Here is a 20,375-nt window from a genome sequence, read left to right on the forward strand (position 1 = left end):
AGCCACACTCTGGGGACGTGGCGGAAAACACAGTTTGACCCTGCAGCCTTTTTCGTAATCCAATTTGCACACATTGTACATTTGCACACACAAATACTGTCATCTCTGTTTTTTGTTTCAGTCAACAGCAGATGGCATGCTGGGTAGTTACCCCCAGTTTCTTCATAGTGCGCAGCAGTACAAGACAGCTGCAAGACCTCAGTGAGATGGCTGGTTAGATGAGGCCCATTGTGGAGCTCCATGACAGGACAGTGGGGCTTACTGCGGAGCTCCATGTGAAAATACGAAAATAAAGTCAGGGAATTTGATCATTCGAGTGCAAATACAGGAAATTATCAGGGAAATGTGTTAATAGCATGTAGTGCCTTAGCCCAAACCTGATGTGTATTTACGTGTTTTTGTTCCCATTGAGTGTTTTTGTTTTGCTCAAAACCTCACTCGCTATAAAAATGTCCAACATTCTAGAGCGAAGTCGACATATCTCCTTGCACTTGCTAACTGTTACCAAACATGCCAGGCAAGTGTAAATTTCAAAATATTTAAGGACTGGCTCACCCAAAGTGATAAAAAAAGATGCATGTAGAGGATGTCAGAGATGGACTGGAGACTTTGGTATGTTCCAACACGCCAAGCTGTCTATATTCTATAGCCCATTTAAATGCACTTTCTACCAAAAATGCTACGTTGAACATTTCTATTTTTGACCAGGGAATTTTCCATGGAAAGTCATGGAAAAGTTAAGGATATTTATGGACTGTTTTTCGGTCTGAGTGGTAACCCTGTTTATTACACTCAGATACCTGGGAAGTGAATTGGTAGTGGACGTTTGATTGGTGGAGAGTTCCTCTTGTGTCTGTCTCTATTCTACCCAAGGCCATGGAGCTGCTAATGGAAGGTGGCAGGAGTTATTGAGAAGAACCGAGGTGTCCCACAGTGATCAAGTGGCAACTAGGTCCCTGAACCAATGAACCACACTCTTATTTTGTTGTGTGTGAGTTTGGCCTTTGAGATCTGTGGAAAATACCTTGGGAATATGTTGGATTTGTGGGCGGTTTTCATTTGCTTTTCATCACTTTGAACACAGGGTGTTTGGAAGATATGCACTTGCGCTATTAAATATTTACACACACTCAAACCGCACTGTGTCAGTATTCCTTTCTACATTTCAGAGTTTAGTAGGGAAATATTTTTTGGGTTAGGGTTTTTTTTTGGTTTCTAAAAAGCGTAGTTCTCACACCTACTGAATGACCAGTAGGGCCTGTGTGTGTATGTGTGAGTGTGTGTGGTATGTTGAGGATTATATCCTCACTCAACACTAATTGTCTGTTTACTCTGAAGGGATGTGGAAGGTCCCTCGTTTATCTCTCATTTGGACCATTACTGACTCTTAATTGCTCCCTGACTAATTGTTTGTGAGACGTGAGTGGGAGAAAGGTCATTTGTTTAAAAGAAAAAACAGAAGGCGGTGGTACCCTCGGCTCGTGTGAAGAAACTGTGTTTATCTGCCATCAGGCTGTTCCCGGCGACAATGGAGGGTGCCGCTGCCAGCAGGGGGTGGCAGTGAGGAGCTGCGAGGAAGGACTGGCGCTCCACGACAAGACCACACAGACGCCCTGGGGAGGCCCTGCGGTGAGTTCAGTACAGTAAACCAACAGAAATACATTTAAAACCAACAACAGAAAAACTAAAGATAAATCTGCTCTCTGGGAGGTGAAGCTGTATCCACTGTCACTTTCTCTCGTTCATTCACTCTGTTTATCTCACTATTTTCTTCTATCCCTTTTCTACTCTCCTCTGTCTGACTCATATGGCCCTGTCACCTCACTTTCTCTTCCTGACTTGTGTTTCCACTCTTTTCCCACACATTTTCTCAGATGTAGTGAGTGGGGAGTGTTGGCTATATTATATTTTAAACTGTATAATACTGTGTAAAAGGGGTGAAAACAGCAGAATGGCTCTTTCCATTGCGTCTTCAAATACACTGGTCTCACCCTCTCGCCTTTTTTCTGTCTCCTTTTCTCATCTCATGAGTGTTTTCTCTCTTTTACCATCTCATGAGTTTTCAAAAGCTTTAACTTGTCCACAGAAGAGACAGAAAAGCTCCTTGATCGGCTCTCATGTGACACGCAAGGGAGGAGCACATTCTGTCAAAACACCAAATCGTCTATTCCTGCTTGTCTGGACGTTGCCATGCTGACAACTTGTCGGCGCTGTTTTCTGTGAGAAAGAACGAATCTGGTTTTTGGCCGTTATTGCCGAAGCGCCCTGGCACCTCTCTGCCGTCTGCGGCTTCATCTATGTGATGGACTGACAGACATTTATTTTGGACCTGATTCCATTTTAACAAGACACGAATGGTTGAAATACGCTTTGTAATAACGGGACTGGGAGGTGTGGGGATGATGAATTTCACGAAACCACGACGAAAGGATGCCTTTCGTAGACACACACACACACACACACACACACACAGGCCATGTGTGTGATTGGATTTACTCACCTTGTGCTGCGTGGTAATGTAGAACGAGAGGGGTGAGCGAGAGAGAGGGAGAGAGATGCCTCTGGATTTAGATTTACATCAACCTCCTTACCCCATCTGAACAAGGTTTTAAAAGCTGCCCACAGGTGGGCTACACTAACACGGGATGTGGGAGCTTTAGCACACACATATCAAACTCACTCATACTACTTACCTTGCAAACACAATGCAGTATTGCTGTTTTTATATAAAAATAAAAGTGGCCGTGTTTTTTCTCAGGAAGGTTTCTGTAAAACAGCTGAAAACAAGCGAGACTCCATCAGGGTGATTTGCCTCAGATGGTCACAGATGTTTTTTCAGTTTTTCAATTGACTATTTTCATTTGTGTTCCACCGCTACGCTGCATGCGGCACAAAATGGGAAGTGTAACGGGAAGTGCGAGAGTGACATTGGCGTCAGACGTCGCATGCGGCATAACGTATATACGTTCAGAAATTAATGGTACATATACGGATGCAAAACCACTGCCCCCTAGTGGTAAGGAGTACACACTACAGATTACTGCACAGATTACTGGTACAGTAACGATGCAAGTATATTAGCCCAAATGCAACCGTTTACAGATACGCATACGCGGCTCACAGCAAGTATATTTCTGGCTTTAGTTTATCCCTGCTTTCACGCAGAACAGTTGGAAACTGCTGGCTAAATGAGCAGAATGACCTGTTGCACATGTCTGCATGTTCGTTTGAGTGATGCAAAATGTAGGACATGCAGCAGTAGGTCAAAATAGCAAAAAAGTTGCGGTGATTCGAGAAAAAAAAACACATAGTTTGCACCGATTGACTGAATTTGTGTTAATTTTTGTGATCAGGACCATACACAGACACACACACACACACACAGAGCAGGTATTTAACAGATCAGAGGCCATCCGTGGCGCTCTGACATTTTCATTGGGTCTCCCCTTTCAATGCTGTGCATCTGTTGCTGAGATAAGGGAAGAAAAATACACACAGCCCCAGTATTCTTAAAGGCTCAAGACAATTGCTGCCTGAGTCTTAGTCTGTATCGAGCCGCTTTTTTTTCCTCCCCCCATTCGCTCTTTCATGCTGACGGGAGCGCGTATAGATGTGTGTGTTTGTGGCGTCCCTCCTGAGCTGAGCTGAAAGCAGGTATTGCGTTCGCTTTTCTCTCAGCTCTAATGCGGTGTTAGTGTTTACCAGGACGGAGCCTCTGTCTCCACTCTGGGCGCGGCAGGACGGGTCTCTTCGAAACTGTCGGCAGATTTAAAAAGAACCTCCCCAAATCCCCGAAAGAAAAAGTGCGAGAGGCAAAAGGAAGCATTTCACACGTGGATGATCTGAGCCAAAGTGGGAAGAAAGCGGGGTAAAAAAAAGACAAAAGTGGCGAGTGGGCCACGGCTGGGAATTCGGGAGCGTTTCAGATAAGGACCCGACGGTTGTGCCCCCAGCGGAGTGTATTTGGTGTCCCTCAGGGGAGTGGCGGTAGCGGTGGTGGTGTAGCCGACGGGCACGACCGTCAGGGTGCCATCGTGCCACATTGCTTCAGATGGAGGGAACTGTACTTTGCCCCACACACTCGCTAGCCATACATCTATAAAAAGCTGAAGGGTATTGGTGTGTGTGTGTGTGTGTGTGTGTGTGTGTATACACCTCCGTTAGCTTGCTCTGTTTGTCTCTCCCTGTACAGGGCATGCCAGCTCCCTCTATCTTCTCTCGCTGGCAGCGCCCGCAGCGGCCCTCGCGACGGGCATGCATGCCCCTCCACCACAGACAGAGTGAGTCAGTCGGCCCCCATTCAGGCCCCTCCCCCTTGGAACGAACCCCGTGGCTGCCCAGCCTGCTGCCTGCCACCTCAGTGTCCTTGCAGAGTCTCAGAGCATCACACTGCCACAGCTTAGCTTGTGTGTCTGTAGTTTTGTCTGTCTGTGTGTGTTTGTGTGTGTTTGTGTGTGTGTGTGTGTCAGTCCTTCCCATTTTCCCTAGGGTGTCATCTGCTCAGGTGACTCGTACCGGAAACCCAGTGCTTGTGCGTTTTGTACAGTGTGTAATGCATGTTGTCGTGGGTGTTGTCACCACACACCAGACGGAGGACGGGGGTGGCCGGTAACTCATTCCTATACTTTCTGCTTGCTTCTGCTGGCCCCGCCCCCTGCTGCAAGTCCCCGTGTGGAGAGCAGTGCCAAATGGGTGGGGTTACAGTGAGAGAAGAGCCATATGAAACCACGAGGGGAATCTTTTAAACCCTCTAATACCGAAGGAGAAATTGGTCAGACTTCTTTGGCCAAAGACCTAAACCACATTTAGATTTCAACTCGTAAAATAATTTCATCCATTTATACAAGATTCCATGTTGGAATGCCCTGGAACACCTGTGGGTTAAGTGTTGGTCAGGTGCACAATACCAGAAACGCAGACGATTGGGCTAGTTTGTCAACCAGGCTACAAGTACACTGCACTGTCATCTGCTGTGCCGCATGATTGCCATGGCGATGGTGCTGCTGTTGCCGTTGATGTGTCTACAATCAGTGTAAAAAGCCTCTTTCCATTTCACATACAGATGGGTGACAAAGGGAGAGATTTTTTTTGCAGTGCCGTAGAAAGCGTAGTTTTGGGATCGTTCACTAATGTTCAAATAAATATTCTTCATAATCTATCTGAGGTGGTAGTGGGTGCGGTCTGGAAATCACGTTGGTAATTGCTGCAACTGGCCCCGTGTACAAGAGGGAAACGGAGGAGGACGAGAGGGCAAGTGACGTAGTGGCAGGTGGTGTGTGATATTGTCTAGAAATCGCAAGTTAGTTTTAAAACGGGGCCTACAGGGTCCCTTAAGAAACTAAAAGTCGACCATAGTACACTATATGCTAAGTCTTGTATAGCATCATGAAAATCGAGGCCAATGTTAGTAACCATTCTGCCAAGTGATCCCCCCCCTTGTTTGGAGATGAATTTTTCCCTTTGAATTTGTCACCTATGTGTAACTGGGCTTGTACGACAGCATTAAATCCTGACGTGGCAGGACTTGTTGCTGCTGGACAGGCCACGTGAATGGAATATGGGTCTGTGGGGCTGTTTGGTGTCTGCCGTTGTGCCGTGTTTGCCCAGAACCCTGTCTTGACCTCTACCCTCTAACCTCCCTCCTTTTGTCCACATCTGACCACTTTTCTCTCCTTCTCTCTCCCTCTGCCTCTCCCCAAAATCTGCCCCCTGGCAAGGAGTGGAGCACCTAGTGCATTACTTCCAAGATACGGCGTGGTACAGTACACCTTCACATTACTCTCCTGTCTTTCTCATCCCATGTTCCCCTCCTTCACCGGAGCCTGGTTTGAGCGTTCTGTTTTGCTTGATCCCAACACCCCCCCCCAGACTTTCAGGCATGCTGCCTACTAGTGAATGGCCAGTTCAGCTTCATGGCTCCTCACACTCTTCCTTCTAGTGTTCTCTGCACTCCTTCCCCTTATTATTATTATTATTTTTGGCCTTGGTATCATCCCTTTAGTCCCGCCCTCTCTCCATCCTTTACCATTCCTCCTCCGAATATGACCTTTTTTCACCCTGTTCTCATTCTGTCTCATTGCTCATTCCTCTTATTCACAGCATTCTCTACCTTTCACTCCCTACTTGCACTTCTCTTTTTCATTTCATCCAAAACAGTGTAAGGTGTGATGGGTCAGAAAGCGAAATCTTGACAGCTGTACTGTACTGTGTCAGAATACCAACACACACCGCCCCGCCGTGGCCCGCAGAGCAGAGTCGATTTACCTGAAAAGGCCAGATGTTTCTAGATGCCGGACAAGTACCGCAAAAAAGTTACCCCAAATCTTTCCAGTAAACAACACAACTGGTCATATGACCGCGCCTGTTTGGGAATGTCGGTCGCTTGATTCCTGGCGGACCACGCGACGAGGGTGACACCATTCGCGACAGTCACCTGCTGCCAGGCGTGCCTCGCTTCGCCGTGGATTCGTCCCGCGAGGCCGTTCTCTGTCACTTCGCAAACGCGTTAGCATTGGATGGAGCAGGCGCCTGATCCCCCATGTGGGTACGAGCGCGCTCGCACACCTGTCAGCGATTGGCTGATATCGATTCTGGTCCTCCGGTGGCTCTCCCGTCCCTCGGCTTCGGTCTTCAGATGGCGCAGCTTCCCTCCCGACAGACCCAGAGACTCATAAAGAAATAAACCTCATCACCATCCCTCTCCCAGAGGTTTTTTAACCCTTTACCGCTGTCCGACGCCTGAGTGGAATCGTTTTCTCCACCGCGGTATTGTTCTTCTGACAATTATTTAAAGTGCCCTGTGCTTTGTCAGAATCGCTGGCGGTTATCCGTCGTCATTATTCAAATGTGCAGCGGGGAGTCGCTTCCGTCCCCGGAGTGAATTAAAATGAACTCGTGAGGCTGAGCAGCATTGGCGGGCTGAAGAGCGGCGGTGGAACGAGGCCAAGCTGCGGCCCTTCTGCCCATCCTCGCGGCGGCGAGGGGGCCGTAACGTTGCCGGTTGGAACGCGACGGGAAAAGAGCGGCAAGGTGAGCCCCTCCTTGAAACACCTGCTGCCCCTCGCGGCGTAGCCGTCTCTCGTTCAGTCTCCCTCCTCTCGCCTCTCCAGAGTGATATGTCACCTTTCGTCAGTCGCCGTTCTTCAGTCCCCCGTGAGTTGTCATGAATAATTTACGAAGCCGACGCCCCCCCCCGCTTCTCGCCGGCCGAAACAACTGTGGGTGTCTGGTCTCGGGAGCCGGTGCTCTCCTGCCCGATGGGCACCCAGGGAAGATCGTCTTTGTCTCCTTCCCTCCTCCTCTTCCTCGGCTCTGATCTCCACACTGTGTCAGATTTAAGAGAGAAAGTTTTTTTTATGACAATATAGCTTAAGGCCAACATTCGAATCGGGTAAAATTGGGGGATTAAGCTGTGTCGACAGAGTCAATGGCGGCTCGCCACGAAAGTGCCGCAGAATTCACCGTGTGGCGAGTCGCGCAAAAGTTGTAGAGCACCTCTGAGGTCTGTAGGTGGTGCTGTGGACCAGCGTATCTTCTCCAAGCGTTGGCGCATGACAGTCGTCTGAGGCGCTAAAAAAGTGGGCAGATCTCCTCTGAGCCTTTTGATCCACTGCAGTGTGTTGATGCTCAGAGCAGTTCGGCAGACACACACACACACACACACACACACACACACACACACACACACACACACACTCTCTCTCTCTCTCTCTCTCTCTCTCGCGCAAACAGTACAAAGTCGCGCGTAGAACCGAATGGCATATTCCCTGCAGTCACTACTGCTTGCAAATGTTTTTTTTTTTTTTGACCGCATCAAAAGGTTGTCCTCCTCTGCCCTTGGATCCTGGTTCCTCAACCCTTCGGGCCCGCCGCAGCATTTGCACAAAGAATTTGGAACATCGATGTCTTATAACCACCGAGATTTAACCACATTCACGATCACATAAATATGCAGGATACACATCGGGAAAAGTTCAGTAAGAAGTCAGTCCCTCATCACTGCTGAAAGCCTGGTAGTCTTCAACCAGTTGGTGCGCCGCAAAACGGGGTGCTTCCTCGAAAGCTTTGATTGTGTCTGCAGTATCTCAAACCTCACGACCCTGGAAAGCAATTCTCATCCGACCCTTAGGGAAGGAAAGGGAAAAGCCATTTCTTCTCAACACCTGTGATGCGGCCTGTTTTGGTAAATAACACCAGCGAACGGGTCCCCGGCGACACAAAGAGCTTTCAGAGCGAGGCACAAATCAGAGGTGAATCTGGCTGCTCGGCCCCACTGTAGAGCACAGTTCTCCAAGAAAAAAGCCTTTTTTTCCCCCTGTCATGGAGACTTCTCCTTGTTTAAAGCCCTTGTTTAAATTTCCATGGCCACGGTGATTCTTCTGTGATGTCATTGTCAACCTCTAACCTTCTCTTTTTTGTTTTCCCTCCCATCCCCTTTAGCCTCAAATTCTACAGCCTTCCAGACCCTTGCAAAGCAAGAACCTTACCCAGGGAAGACTAGCAAGACCAGTCGGCAGCACTAGTGCCGGCGTCCGGCCACCGAAGCCCCCGTTCAGCCAAAACCCGGCTGCTCAACACCCAGCACCAACCGCTTCTGATGCTGCTTCAGCGACCCCCGCTACAGACACCTCTTCTGAAGTCCACCTTTCCTGCCCAGATGAGTTCAAACTTCGACTCAACCACCTCCACATCGGTGACACCGATGCAGGGTCTGGCAACAAGTCCCAACAGACACTGGTTACAGGGCTGAGAAAGGAACCAAACTCCTCGCCCTACAACCTGCAGCGGGATGTTCCTCCTGCCTCCGGCCTCGTTGGTCCTAAGTTTGGGGAAAGAGGAGCTTCTCGCATAGGTCTCTGGGCGGCCCAAACCATGCAGACCAGGACAAAGCAGTTGCCCCCGCCGTCACGTGGCCTGCCCTGTTTTGGTGCCGCCCCCTCTGCTTTTGTCCAGGGCCACACCTCCGTCCCATTAAGCTCTGCTTTGCCTCGCAGACATCAGCTGGCGAACGGGTCCATCAAACCCCGAAATCTGGTCCCTCCCAGTCACTCATACCTGCCAAAGCCAAAGAACCACTGACTGCAGCACCCATACGCTGACCCCGAGCAAGGCCAAACAATAGCACATCGTCACCACCCCCCGTCCCATAAGCCCAGGGGGTCCCTCGTGGCCCCAGATTTCCTCCTTCAGCAAGGTCGGTACTTTAGCCTAAGCCCCGTTCTGTTTATTTATATGACGCATCATAATCTGACAGTGCAGAATAGTTCTGATCCACAACCCAAGGACAGAATCTAAAGCTGCCCGTTTTATTTTGGGTCTGTTCAGATATTTCTCAGGAGGTAGAGACCCTTTTCCCACCATCACGGCAAGCGAACACACATCATCTCGTAATATGAAGATGCTGTGATGGCACGACAAAGTCGCGTAACCAGAACCGTTAAAGAAGAAGTTCCCTGAGGACACCTGTCCACTGCTGGAGCTGGTTAGTAAAACGGAGAGTGCCGAAAGTGGCGGTGGAGTCTTCCCCTGTTTCTGTAGTTAAGAGCGTAGTGGCCTTTTATTGCATTTCCTCTCTTTCTCCCCCTTTGTTGTCCTTACATGTGGATGTGTCGTTTGATGGCCCATGCCCACATCCGAGTCCGCCGATTGTCCTCTCCGCCGGCGCTGCAGACGATTGAGGACTGGCTTAAGCGCCATCTTGAGCGACTGTTTTCATACCCTCTTGTTTCCCAGCCCCTCATTCTCATTCTCTTTGCCTTTTGTTGCTCTGTGTGGAGGGCAGAGGGGGTCTGGACTTGAGCCCGAGGCCGCTTCCCTTGCCTCCTTAATGACAGCGGGGGTGCTGGAGCTCAGTCGGAATCTTCTGAGAGGCTACGTAAAAATAAAAAAAAACAGAACTTAACAACGGTTTACCCCTGATACAGAGATCTTGGACTCTTTTTGCCCCTTTGTTGTCGTCAAAATGTAGGTTTTATCTTGCAAAAAGGTGGTTGGCATGGTTACGCAGCTTTGCAGCAGAGGGACATGCCCAGTAGGCGACTCCTCACCCTTTGGCCTTCGCCACTTTTTCCTGATAACTCTGCTCTTAATAAGGTCACCGAGGACCAACTGTACACAAGATTCTCAGTTCTAACGATCATATGTACTAACCGGAACACTAACTGATGCATACAGTTTTTTTTTTTTTTTTTTAAATCTCTGTTTTGCCTGAGTAGAAAGAGGATTTTTGCATGTATACCAGTGTAAACAGCGAACACAGCAACCAAGCTTGTTTCTATGCAAAAACAACAAAAAAAACAACTAAAGACCTTCCTCACGGCAAGACAACGCTGCCTTAAACGATGGCATCTGCAGTAGACTGTAGCGAGCCCTTGGGCGCTGTTTATCACGGCAACACTTTTTTTATTTTTTTTCACGTTTTCCACGCACGCCGTTACTCTTTTAACATAAACAAGCACCACGCGGATGAAGAGAACCGATCTGGAAGGTTCGCCCCTGATCGCTGTTGTTTTTCTTTTCTTATTTCTGACCCCACGGTGAAATTGTCTCTAGAAATAACTGGCTGTCGCGCCGTCAAATCGGGGATGTGGTGGTTTTTCCGCTTGCCGTGGCCGCGAGGGGAAGAGACGAAAAGTCCTCTCGGCGAGTTAAGAGGCTATGCTAATTAGACTGGCGACCACTGGGTCTGAAGTGGGCCCCGGTACAACTTGGGAGACCCCCGGTTCGGGTTTGTTAGATAGGTGGGCCTGAAGAGGGGCTCATTACGCCATTGACCTACAGCCCCGCTGCAGGTAGGTGGAGGAGCTCCTGACCTTCCCTGAAGCAAGCAGATTAAACGAAGACCCGTAAAGTCCCCAAATCCAGAATTAAGTGCGCTTGATATCAAGAGTGCTTCTGGTCCTTCTCCCCACAGCCTCACTTTGATGTCTTTAGTTCCTGGCGGCTCTCTCCGGCAAGGCTTTAAAAATAAACAGTAAAAAGGGCCGATGTGTTGTTAAGCGGGCAGAAGTGACCTGCGGTGCCACTCGGGCCCTTACCGCTTAACAAATACAAGCTAAAATTCTAACGTTTAATCTCTGCTGTCTCAGCTGTAAGCACAGTGCATGGCCTTTTACAACAATTTAGTTTTTTTTGGTCAAAATATATTTATTTTTATTTATTCCAATTATTTTAACACAGTGTTTTAATTTAAATGCACTCATATTTTAATTATATTTTTGTAGCCAGATGAACACTGAATAAGCGGGACCAAGGGTCTAATTGTTCCACTGTGTGTGTGAGTTGTGTGTGTGTGTTTATATATAGATGTGTGTGTGGTTGTGTATACACACACACACACAAGATATATAATGCGTGTATGAATGAGTGTGAAACTGAATGGTTGTGATTGTCCTTGTGCGAGCACTGCCCACAGTGCACACAACGGAATTTGTTTGTGGGTACGGTACGTTTTAGGCCACTGTGTGTTTGTGTGTGTGTGTGAGATTGAGCGAGCGAGTTCAGAATGTAAAATGGATGTATTTTACTAGTGGTTAGACTGTTGGTCCCTGATGTACTGTGCGGCGGTGTAAAGTGAAGCGCTTGGCGGCGGGGGAGAACCGCTGAAGACGTATAGAGTTTCGCGGAAGATACGCTGCATGTCTATTTCTCCACCTGTGAGTGCCTATTGCTGACATTTATGGGTCCTCCTCTCCCACGAGTCGAGAGCCTGGGCTGCTGCTTCTTTTTTTTTCCTTTTCAAATATAAATTTGCTTGAAAATGAAAGCTGTGCCCTGTCTTTGTACTGCGGGCGATGCGCCATCCCATGGCAGCTCCGGCACGTCAGCGCGGCGCTGCTCCAGATGGGGGCTGACAACAACATCGGGTCCCCGGGCCTCATCCTGGTTCACAGGTGTGTCCTCCCCACCGGCCCGAGGCGGCTCCTGTACCCCATGGCGCAGAACCAAACCTGCTTTTACATAAACACGCCCTCTCATGTGGCCAGCGCCGCCGCCACTGATGCTTATATAACTGGCATAGAAATAGCTGCTCTTTGACATGATTTACATTTTTTTTATATTTATTTCACACAGTTATTTTTATGGGACTGAGCATTTTATTGCAATGGTTGAAGCCTAATATATCTCGTCGTGTTTATCATTATAACATTTTTGGGGATCTAAAGGAGAAGAGCTCCTTATGTAGAGCGTAAACTGAGTGGTAAAATGTGGCCCAAAGATCCCACTGACATTGGCTTTTTATGGGTTTGGGTGTAAACATCAACTGGAAACTTACTGTATTGTCGTATCATCTGAAATAATGCTCATTATGAGTGGCAATATTTGTTGTGGTCTGAATTTGTTGGCACAGATCGCCCCTTTGGTTTACCGTTTGTGGCGGGTTCGACTCACGAAGTGTCTTTCTGTCGGATGTTTCACGTTTGTCGTGATTACTGTATACATTATGCATATATATATATTTTCCACCTTTGAAAATCTTAATGTGCTTTTGACGTGTCCACATCTCCAGCCTGCTGCACTTGATTTTGTTGTCGATAACTGTTGTATAATTTGTGCAATATAACAGCAATTCAGAAGTCAATTAAGAACACTGTCATCGTTATTTATATGAATATGTGTATATAGTATTTAAAGGTTGTTACTGAACTGAACTGTGTATAAATGGTCATCGCAATCAGAAATGCACTTTACAATTGTCTGTGTGGATATGCTGAAGTTGGATTTGTTGGGTTTGCTTGATTCGTTTCCTGAACCCCATGTACCTTCCCTCCTTGTTGCGTCTGAGAACTGAAATAAAGACAGAAACAACTCTGCGGTACGCGTCTGGATTTCTTCTGAAACCATATACACAGTCTGATTTCAGAAGAGAGAGAGAGTGTGTGTGTGTGTGTGTGTGTGTGTGTGTGTGTTTTGCAGCAAGACTGCGCAGGTCGGCTGGAGGTGGGTGGAATGAGCGCCCAGGCCTGCAGCACACGGTCTCCCAGCAGGCGAGACCCTCTCACCGTCGCTGGCTCCTCACTTCACCACTCCACTCCGCAGGGCACACCGGCACTTAATGAGACCAGAGCCAATACCTGCACGAGTCCGAGGCGGAGGGGTGGACTCTCGCACAAACCCCACTGCCGCCACAGGCCCGAGATCCTGATAAAGGAGGAGCGGCCAGCGGTAATGAAGCGATGGCCTATCTGTGCCCGGAGAATGACGGGACCCTTCGACGCAGTCAGTACCCGTCTGTCACGTTACGTGTCCTTCTGATACGTGTCCTAAAGAAAAACTGCTGATACGATGCCAGAGGGTGCAGAGACACTTGTAATATTTTAATAAAATGTGCACTAATACATTTTATACAAATAATTGTCTTCTGTCATCAAAGACTATTGAGCTAAAGTTCATTTTTAAGCCTTCATGTATGCTAAATTCATTACAGCCTTACGACTTAAATTTTTTTTTTGCTTGAGATGCTCTCGTACATCTCCACATTAACCAACAGCATGTCATGCCTTTCCCTCTGAATGAGAATGGCCCTTGAAAGTGAACTACCCTTCACTGGTTTATTTGACCCGCAGCTCTTAAAGACACTTATTTTGATAGCCGACTGAAAAGGATCCTATTCATAAAAAATCGTATATTTGAACATTCATCCAGGCAATGTCCTGACTTTAATTTATGTACTTCTCTGAATATAACATAATTTCATTTATTAGCATTTCTAATTGTACGATTGCGATAAGCATTGGTTTGGGGATATATATTAATAACGTACACAAAATAAATGTCTTTTGCCATCACCTACGCCAATTTATGGTGCAATCTTTTGTTGGTGAAATGTTGGTGCCCCCTAGGCCAACCTACACCGCACAGCCAATCCCTGCTGCCAGCGTTGATTTAACGGGCAGACGTGGTAAATTCGCTTTTTTGGAGGAGGAGGTAACCCGTTCAGTAATTTCATTGATTGCCAGTGAAGCGAAGGCTAAAACATTGTTACGCTCTCATCTCACACGAGATGCCTTCAATTAATCTCCCAAGTAGATGGAAATAAATGAATTAATACCATGAGAAACTACTAAAACACATTAGGCAGGCGAGTTGGTAGATCCGTCTGGGTTTTGAAGTATGGAGTACTATTTGATGTACGATTATGGCAAGCCCAGCAAACCTTCACAGGTTGGATATACAGTATATTTATCATCTTATGTTTTTATTATTTTTTTAAGAAACATTTATAAAGCGCTTGGGTTTAAACATAGCAACACATAAGCAATTCTTTTGGCTTTTACTCACCAGCGGCCGCACTGGAAGTGGCCCTGCAAGCTGGAGCCTAACCCGATAGGCAGAGGACCACAGAAGAAGAAGAACGTTTCAAGTTATGTGTCAAATAAAAGCGAACATCTTATACTACAGGCTTCTGTCTTCATGTCTTTTTTTTTTTCTCCAGCCAAAAAGCAAATGAAATGTCAAAGGTCAGGAGCAGGGACTGTTATAACCATAATTATGTTTGATTACCCAGTCCCAGTCTTACAATTATCAGCAAGCAATTATTATTCTGCACAAATTGTGCTTTAGTGCACAGTGAGGGGAGTCATTCATCCTCGCAGCCTTAAAATGGGAAAATAGGGAATAATGTCAATGAAGGTCAGGGGTCATGAAGGTGCCGAAGTGAAAGAGTTGAACTCGAATATAAATGAAATCCTAATGTTCCAGCCTTGCCAGACTACAGTACCTTTTACCAGCAGCCTGGACGTGGTCTCCACCCCGGCCCTCCCTCAGAATTTTATCTGCTTGCCAAGGGATATTTTAAGATGTGGAACAAGTGGACTAAGCTCCAAATGGACATTTAAGCTCCAAAGTGAGCGAACACGATGTGGAATGTCTATTAAATTCCGTCCACATCTTACGGCTGTGCTGTCTCCAGACCAGAAACGGTGGGAGAAGGGGTTCAGTGTTCGGCCAGGAGGCAAGTGGGCAAGACTAAACCTAGACATAGATCTATGTTTGATAATGACACAGACACAAATTCGCGACAGGAAGTCCTGTAAACACCAGGCGGGCGGGGCAACAAGGGGTGTGGTGTCAAGCGTTAATCGTTCAGTGGCAATGAAATACACACTTGTCACTATCATCTATGTTCAGCTTAATTTTTTTCCAGTTAATGTATAGACTCTTAGTGACAGTAAAGTGTGTAGAATGGACGCTTTTGTCCTTCTTAGCTCTTGCTGACTTGAGGTGTACAGTGGCAGTAACCCCGCCTGTTGCCCTCCGACATCAATCTCTGCTTACGTCTAGAAAGGTCCAGCTTTCAAACGACACCAAAGTCAGCAAAGCAGGCAGTGTAGAAGAGGACATGCTAAATGGGGAGCAGTGAAATCCTCCATTAGTCCAGAGCATGCTGTCTTTTACAGTTACATTAATGCTTATCCGGAGCGACTTTCAACGTGCTTCCATGTTACCATCTATGAAGTGATCAGTTCTGGTTCACTAGGACCCCAACTATGAATACAATCTTTTTATTCACTCTGTTGTAAATTTTATACATAATTCAGACAATAAGAAGGTTAATCTAAAGTTAATCTAAATATTCTCTAAAGAGGAAGGTCTTGAGCTGCCGTTTGAAGGTGATCAGTGACTGAGCTGTTCTGACCTTGAGGGGAAGTTCATTCCACCACCGAGGGGTCAGAGTCTAGAGAAGAGTCTAGATGAACCTTTTCCTTTTACCTTCAGAGATGGTAAGGATGGTGCTACTCCATGTTTGGCTTTGTAGGCCAGCATCAGTATTTTGAATCTGATGCGTGCAGCTACTGGGAGCCAGTGGAGGGAACGTAGCAGAGGGGAGGTGTGGGAGAATTTGGGAAGGTTGAAATCAGTCGTGCTGCTGCATTCTGTATTAGGTTGGATGGTACATAGAGGTAGACCAGCTAGAAGTGAGTTACAGTAATCCAGTCGTATAGTCTTGGGGAAGAAACGCTGCATGTCTATTTGTCCACCTGTGAGTGCCTATTGCTGACATTGATGGGTCCTCCTCTCCCACGAGTAGAGAGCCTGGTCGGACTGAACCAGTATCAGTGTTGGCTTGTGTTTTACTAGAGACCACGAGGCAGAAGAGCTAAAGACAGACAGGGTTGGGCCTGGGAGATATTTTTGGTTGGAAATTGCTGGAATTATGAGCCACCTATAGTCCTGCTGTTCACAACTCCATGGACCTGACAATAAAGCTGGGTTGGCTGTTTTTTTGGGTCCAACAGTAGATCAATCCAAACCGAACAAGAGCGATGACCTTGGTGACAGCCTACACTGAAACAGCGTTATCTTCCAGAGAGAAGATGTCCCCATCCACAGTCACCAGACCAGACAAAAACAACACTCACAACGTCACAGCCTCAAAATTCTTTTTCAAATAATCATTCATTAAAAAGACGAGTGTCCGACATTGTGATATCTATGATGTAGATGTTATCGGGATATGAGACGACATCAATGTTTTTGGTCATAATGCCAAACCCTAACCACCAGGCGGTGGAGGATCTTTTAAAAGATTGGTTTCCACTCCACCAGTAGAAAAGTAGCACTGAACTCACCGAAGATGCTTCCTGGTTCCCGTTTCACTTTTTAAACAGCCAAACTTTTAAACCTTCTGGACCTTGGTCATGTCTGACATGGTCTTGAGTTTTATGAAACAGCTTCCATGGGCAAAGTAAACATTTTTTTCATGCTCTTCTCATCGATCTTCTCATCTTCTCCTGCACATTGAAGTTCTTTCTGCTGCAGAATCACTAAAACCCAGTTCGACCGCAGCAACTGAACAAAGCTCGGGAGGCCTGACTTTGTTAATTGAGCGGAGATGTAATTACAGTCCTGAATTTGATCGCGCAGATGTTGAGCTTGACCAGGGCATCATAGCTCCTCAATGTTCACTAACGGCTACATTTGGATGTATAATGACCAAAGTGGGCTCAGGGTCTCAAAAGCAGCTTGCGGCGGCCTTGATGAAGATTTTGATTTGTACAATACACGTCGGGTCAAAACAGAAGTGCAGCAGGGGACGCGGCAGCCAGGATCTAACGTGTCAAACCAACCATGCGGCAGAACAAATAAGAAATGGTCATTACGAGAACAAGTATGTTCCTTATACAATATAAAAATGCAGATGACTTATCTCGAATCTCATTATAATTTTTATACCTCTTTTTTTCGTTCCATTTCTGGGCACCTTTTTATATGCATTAAACTGATATGACCTCTGACCCTGCTGAAATACAGCGGTGATGTAATAAACTTCATGGAAACACATGGCGGTGAGCTGCTTATTAAAAAACAGCTCCGGGGTCAGCCAGTCACTTTCTCACTTTCTCTCTTCTCCTAGATACAGTATGTCTTACGATGAATAAAAGTGCTTTTCTCAACCGCTGCTGTGCTGTCAGCTCTTCACGTCTCCTTTTGTCTTTAAGTGGACGTCCACTGGGGAGTTGTCTCGAGCCTTCGCCCCCTTACCTCTAAAGTTACTTTAATCACCATCTCCACCTATGGCCCACGTAGAGCAGGCTATCGATCCTCGTCCTGGCCCAACGTCCACTTCAATAACCCGGCTACCCGCTGCGTGCCGAACGAGGGGAGATGGAGATATCGGGGTGCCGCCGGCAGCACCGCTGACAGATTGAGTTGTGCGCAGGCAGTCGGTTCCTGTCCAAGAAAAGAGATGGTCCTCCACCCCACCCTCTGTGGGCTTCTGGGCTTATCTCCAGCCCCCACCCAGACAGCAGAACTGTCCTCGGTAAGGAGGGGAAGAGACACTAACAAGGCTATAATTAATATACCAGTGTAGTAATTGGTGGTCTTGGGGGGGTGCAGGAGAGTGTGGAGAGGAGAGTTAATTTGAGGTGAAATGACTAACGGTGGGAGTTTGCCTATGAGAAAAGCCGAAGTTAAATCCTGTAAATATTCCTTGCGGTACCAATTACATGGAGTGCTTAACCGGCTAATTTTCTGGCCCTCTGGAGACGCAACCTTTAGTTTCTGGTCTGCGTCATTAGGGGCATTTCTGTTTTATAATGCCACTCGGTCTCAGGCTTTATGTATTCTGGCAATTGTTGCAAGGTTGTGGCATTTGATCGTATTGTAGTATTTCTTTCAATAATACATTTAAAAAACGTATAGTAAACTTTGTGGAATCGAAGAAAAGAACAAGAACACTTAATAGTATAACTCAATTACAAATAGCAATTTTTGGGTTTTTGTACGAATTGAAAAAAAAAAAGAATCTTACTCAACATTATACAATTGAAAAACACAGAGACACTTACCTGCAGTAGACTTACCAGCACAGCTTTCAATAAACCCTTTTAAAGCGGTCATAAGGAAGCACAGGCAGAGCTTGTTGCTTGTTGCAACATTAAAGAGAGGGCTTATTAAAATGTTTATTGGGTGTCTAATTTGAAAAAATTCTAATTTGAAAATTGCTGTAAAAGCCAAGTTCAGTTCATTAGAAATAATACTAATATTATCACATTCTAAAGTCTTTTTTTTCATTAACTTTTTAAGGAGAAACTCTTTTTGATCACGTCCTGTGAATTCTCCCTAATGAATATAAAAGTTTTAAAAGTTTTTTTTTTTTTTTTTAATTCTAGACCCCGTAGGTAAAAAGTCTTATATTCAGAGCAATATGGCCCCTGCTGTTGACGTCAGTTTACAAAACTGCGGCATCAGCATCTGCGTAACTTCACAACCCGTCGCTGTACCTGGACGATTAAGCTTTTGTTCTGTTCCTGCTTTGCATCCACGCTTCCAGAGGCGCACAAGGCACAACAGAACTTAGCAGAGCATCCTGTCTGCCTTTTTTTTTTCTTTTAAACGTTCACTCGTTTGCTGCCCGGGTGGTTCATTCCGAGGTGAGGGACCAGCAGAACGCAGCTCCGCTGGCTTGAAGAACGGCTGTAATCAGCTCTCCGGATGCTCCCCGTCTCCCTTGGTCTTATTAATTCGGTTCTTTCCTCCCCAGCTTCTGTTTTTCTTTCTTTCCTTCTGCAACTTTTGCACATTTCCGCCATCCCTCCTCCTGCGGAGACCAGCAATGGGGCATTAGCGGATGCTGGCCCGCCTCGCTGGTGGGGTACAGATAAGCCTGCCAACTCTTTGTCATGCCGGACGGACAATTATAAAAAGGGACGATGATTATTATTCTTACGGGTGTTTATTGTGGCCGAGGCGTCCCTGCACGCCACGGCCGGCGGCCTCTCTCCGTGGCCCTTCAAGATGAAATAAGCAGAGCGGCAGGCTGCGGCGCCTGTGCGGATGCTGACAAGACACTTATCTACAGTCAGATTCAATTTGCCCCCTGGCTCTGCCTACCTCCAGCTGAAGATATTTTCTTGCTGTACTGCCCAGCGTGCCGAACGCTTTCCGCTTTTCTGTAAAAACCTACGGGCCCTTTACCGACTCCGACAGCCGCTTACGTACTTGTACAGGTGAAATCAAAAGTTTACATGCACTGTATAAAAAGACATATAACTTTTTTTTTTTCTTACTGTCTGATATTAAATCCTACAAAACCCTTTCAGTTTTAGGCCCGTTCGGATTCCCAAAATAATTTCTATTTGCTAAAGGTCAAAATAACGAGTGAGAGAATCTTTTATTACTTGCTTCAGAGTCAGAAGTTTACATAAATTTGCTTAGTATTTCGTAGAATTGACTTTAAACTGATTGACTTGACGCAAACACTTTGGGTTTCCTTCCACAAGCTTCTCGCAACAGTCTAATGGAATTCCTCTAGACAGAACTAGTGTAATGGAGTCAGGTTTGTAGGCCGCCTAGCTCTCGCACGTCTTTTCAGCCCTGACCACAAATTTTCTCTGGGATTGAGATCAGGGCTTTATGATGGACACTCCAAAACATTGACTTTGTTGTCCTTAAGCCACTTTGTAACCAATTTTGCAGTATGCTTAGGGTCATTGTCCATTTGGAAGACCCATTTGCGCCCAAGCTTTAACTTCCTGGATGATGTCTTGAGGTGCACCAGTCCCTCCTGCAGAAAAACACCCCCACACCATGATGCTGCCACCTCCTTACTTCACAGTTGGGATGGTGTTTTCAGGCTTGAAGGCTTCGCCCTTTTTCCTCCAAATATGACGATGGTCATTATGGTCAAACAGTTCCATTTTCGGTTCGTCAGACCACAGGACACGTCTCCAGAAATTAGGGTCTTTGTCCCTGTGTGTATTTGCAAAGTGTAATCTGGCTTTGTTACGTCGCTCTTGGAGTAACGCCTTTTTCCTCGCTGAGTAGCCTTTCAGCGCATGTCGGTACAGGACTCGTTTCACTCTGATACGTTCTTACCAGCTTCAGCCAGCATCTTCTCAAGGGCTTTTGCTTTTGTTCTGGTATTGAAA

General features: G+C 46.6%; 1 protein-coding gene across 7 annotated transcripts in view; it reads left to right on the forward strand.

Moving 5' to 3' along the window:
- Positions 1-12,817, forward strand: part of ccser2b (coiled-coil serine-rich protein 2b) — a 44,707-nt gene extending 31,890 nt beyond the window's left edge. For 4 of the 7 annotated variants that reach the window (XM_028965601.1, XM_028965600.1, XM_028965602.1 and 1 more), the window contains 2 exons: positions 1,513-1,629; positions 8,440-12,817. In XM_028965601.1, the coding sequence (XP_028821434.1) occupies positions 1,513-1,629; positions 8,440-9,078 (756 nt within the window). In that variant the 3' untranslated portion in view covers positions 9,079-12,817. Of the gene's footprint in view, positions 1-1,512; positions 1,630-4,192; positions 5,758-8,439 lie in introns of all 7 variants that reach the window. The other 3 variants (XM_028965603.1, XR_003744207.1, XR_003744208.1) reach the window with 3 other exon arrangements.
- Positions 12,818-20,375: the final 7,558 nt, after the last annotated feature.

Source organism: Denticeps clupeoides, chromosome 2 (assembly GCF_900700375.1).
Source record: "Denticeps clupeoides chromosome 2, fDenClu1.1, whole genome shotgun sequence".
NCBI lineage: Eukaryota > Metazoa > Chordata > Actinopteri > Clupeiformes > Denticipitidae > Denticeps > Denticeps clupeoides.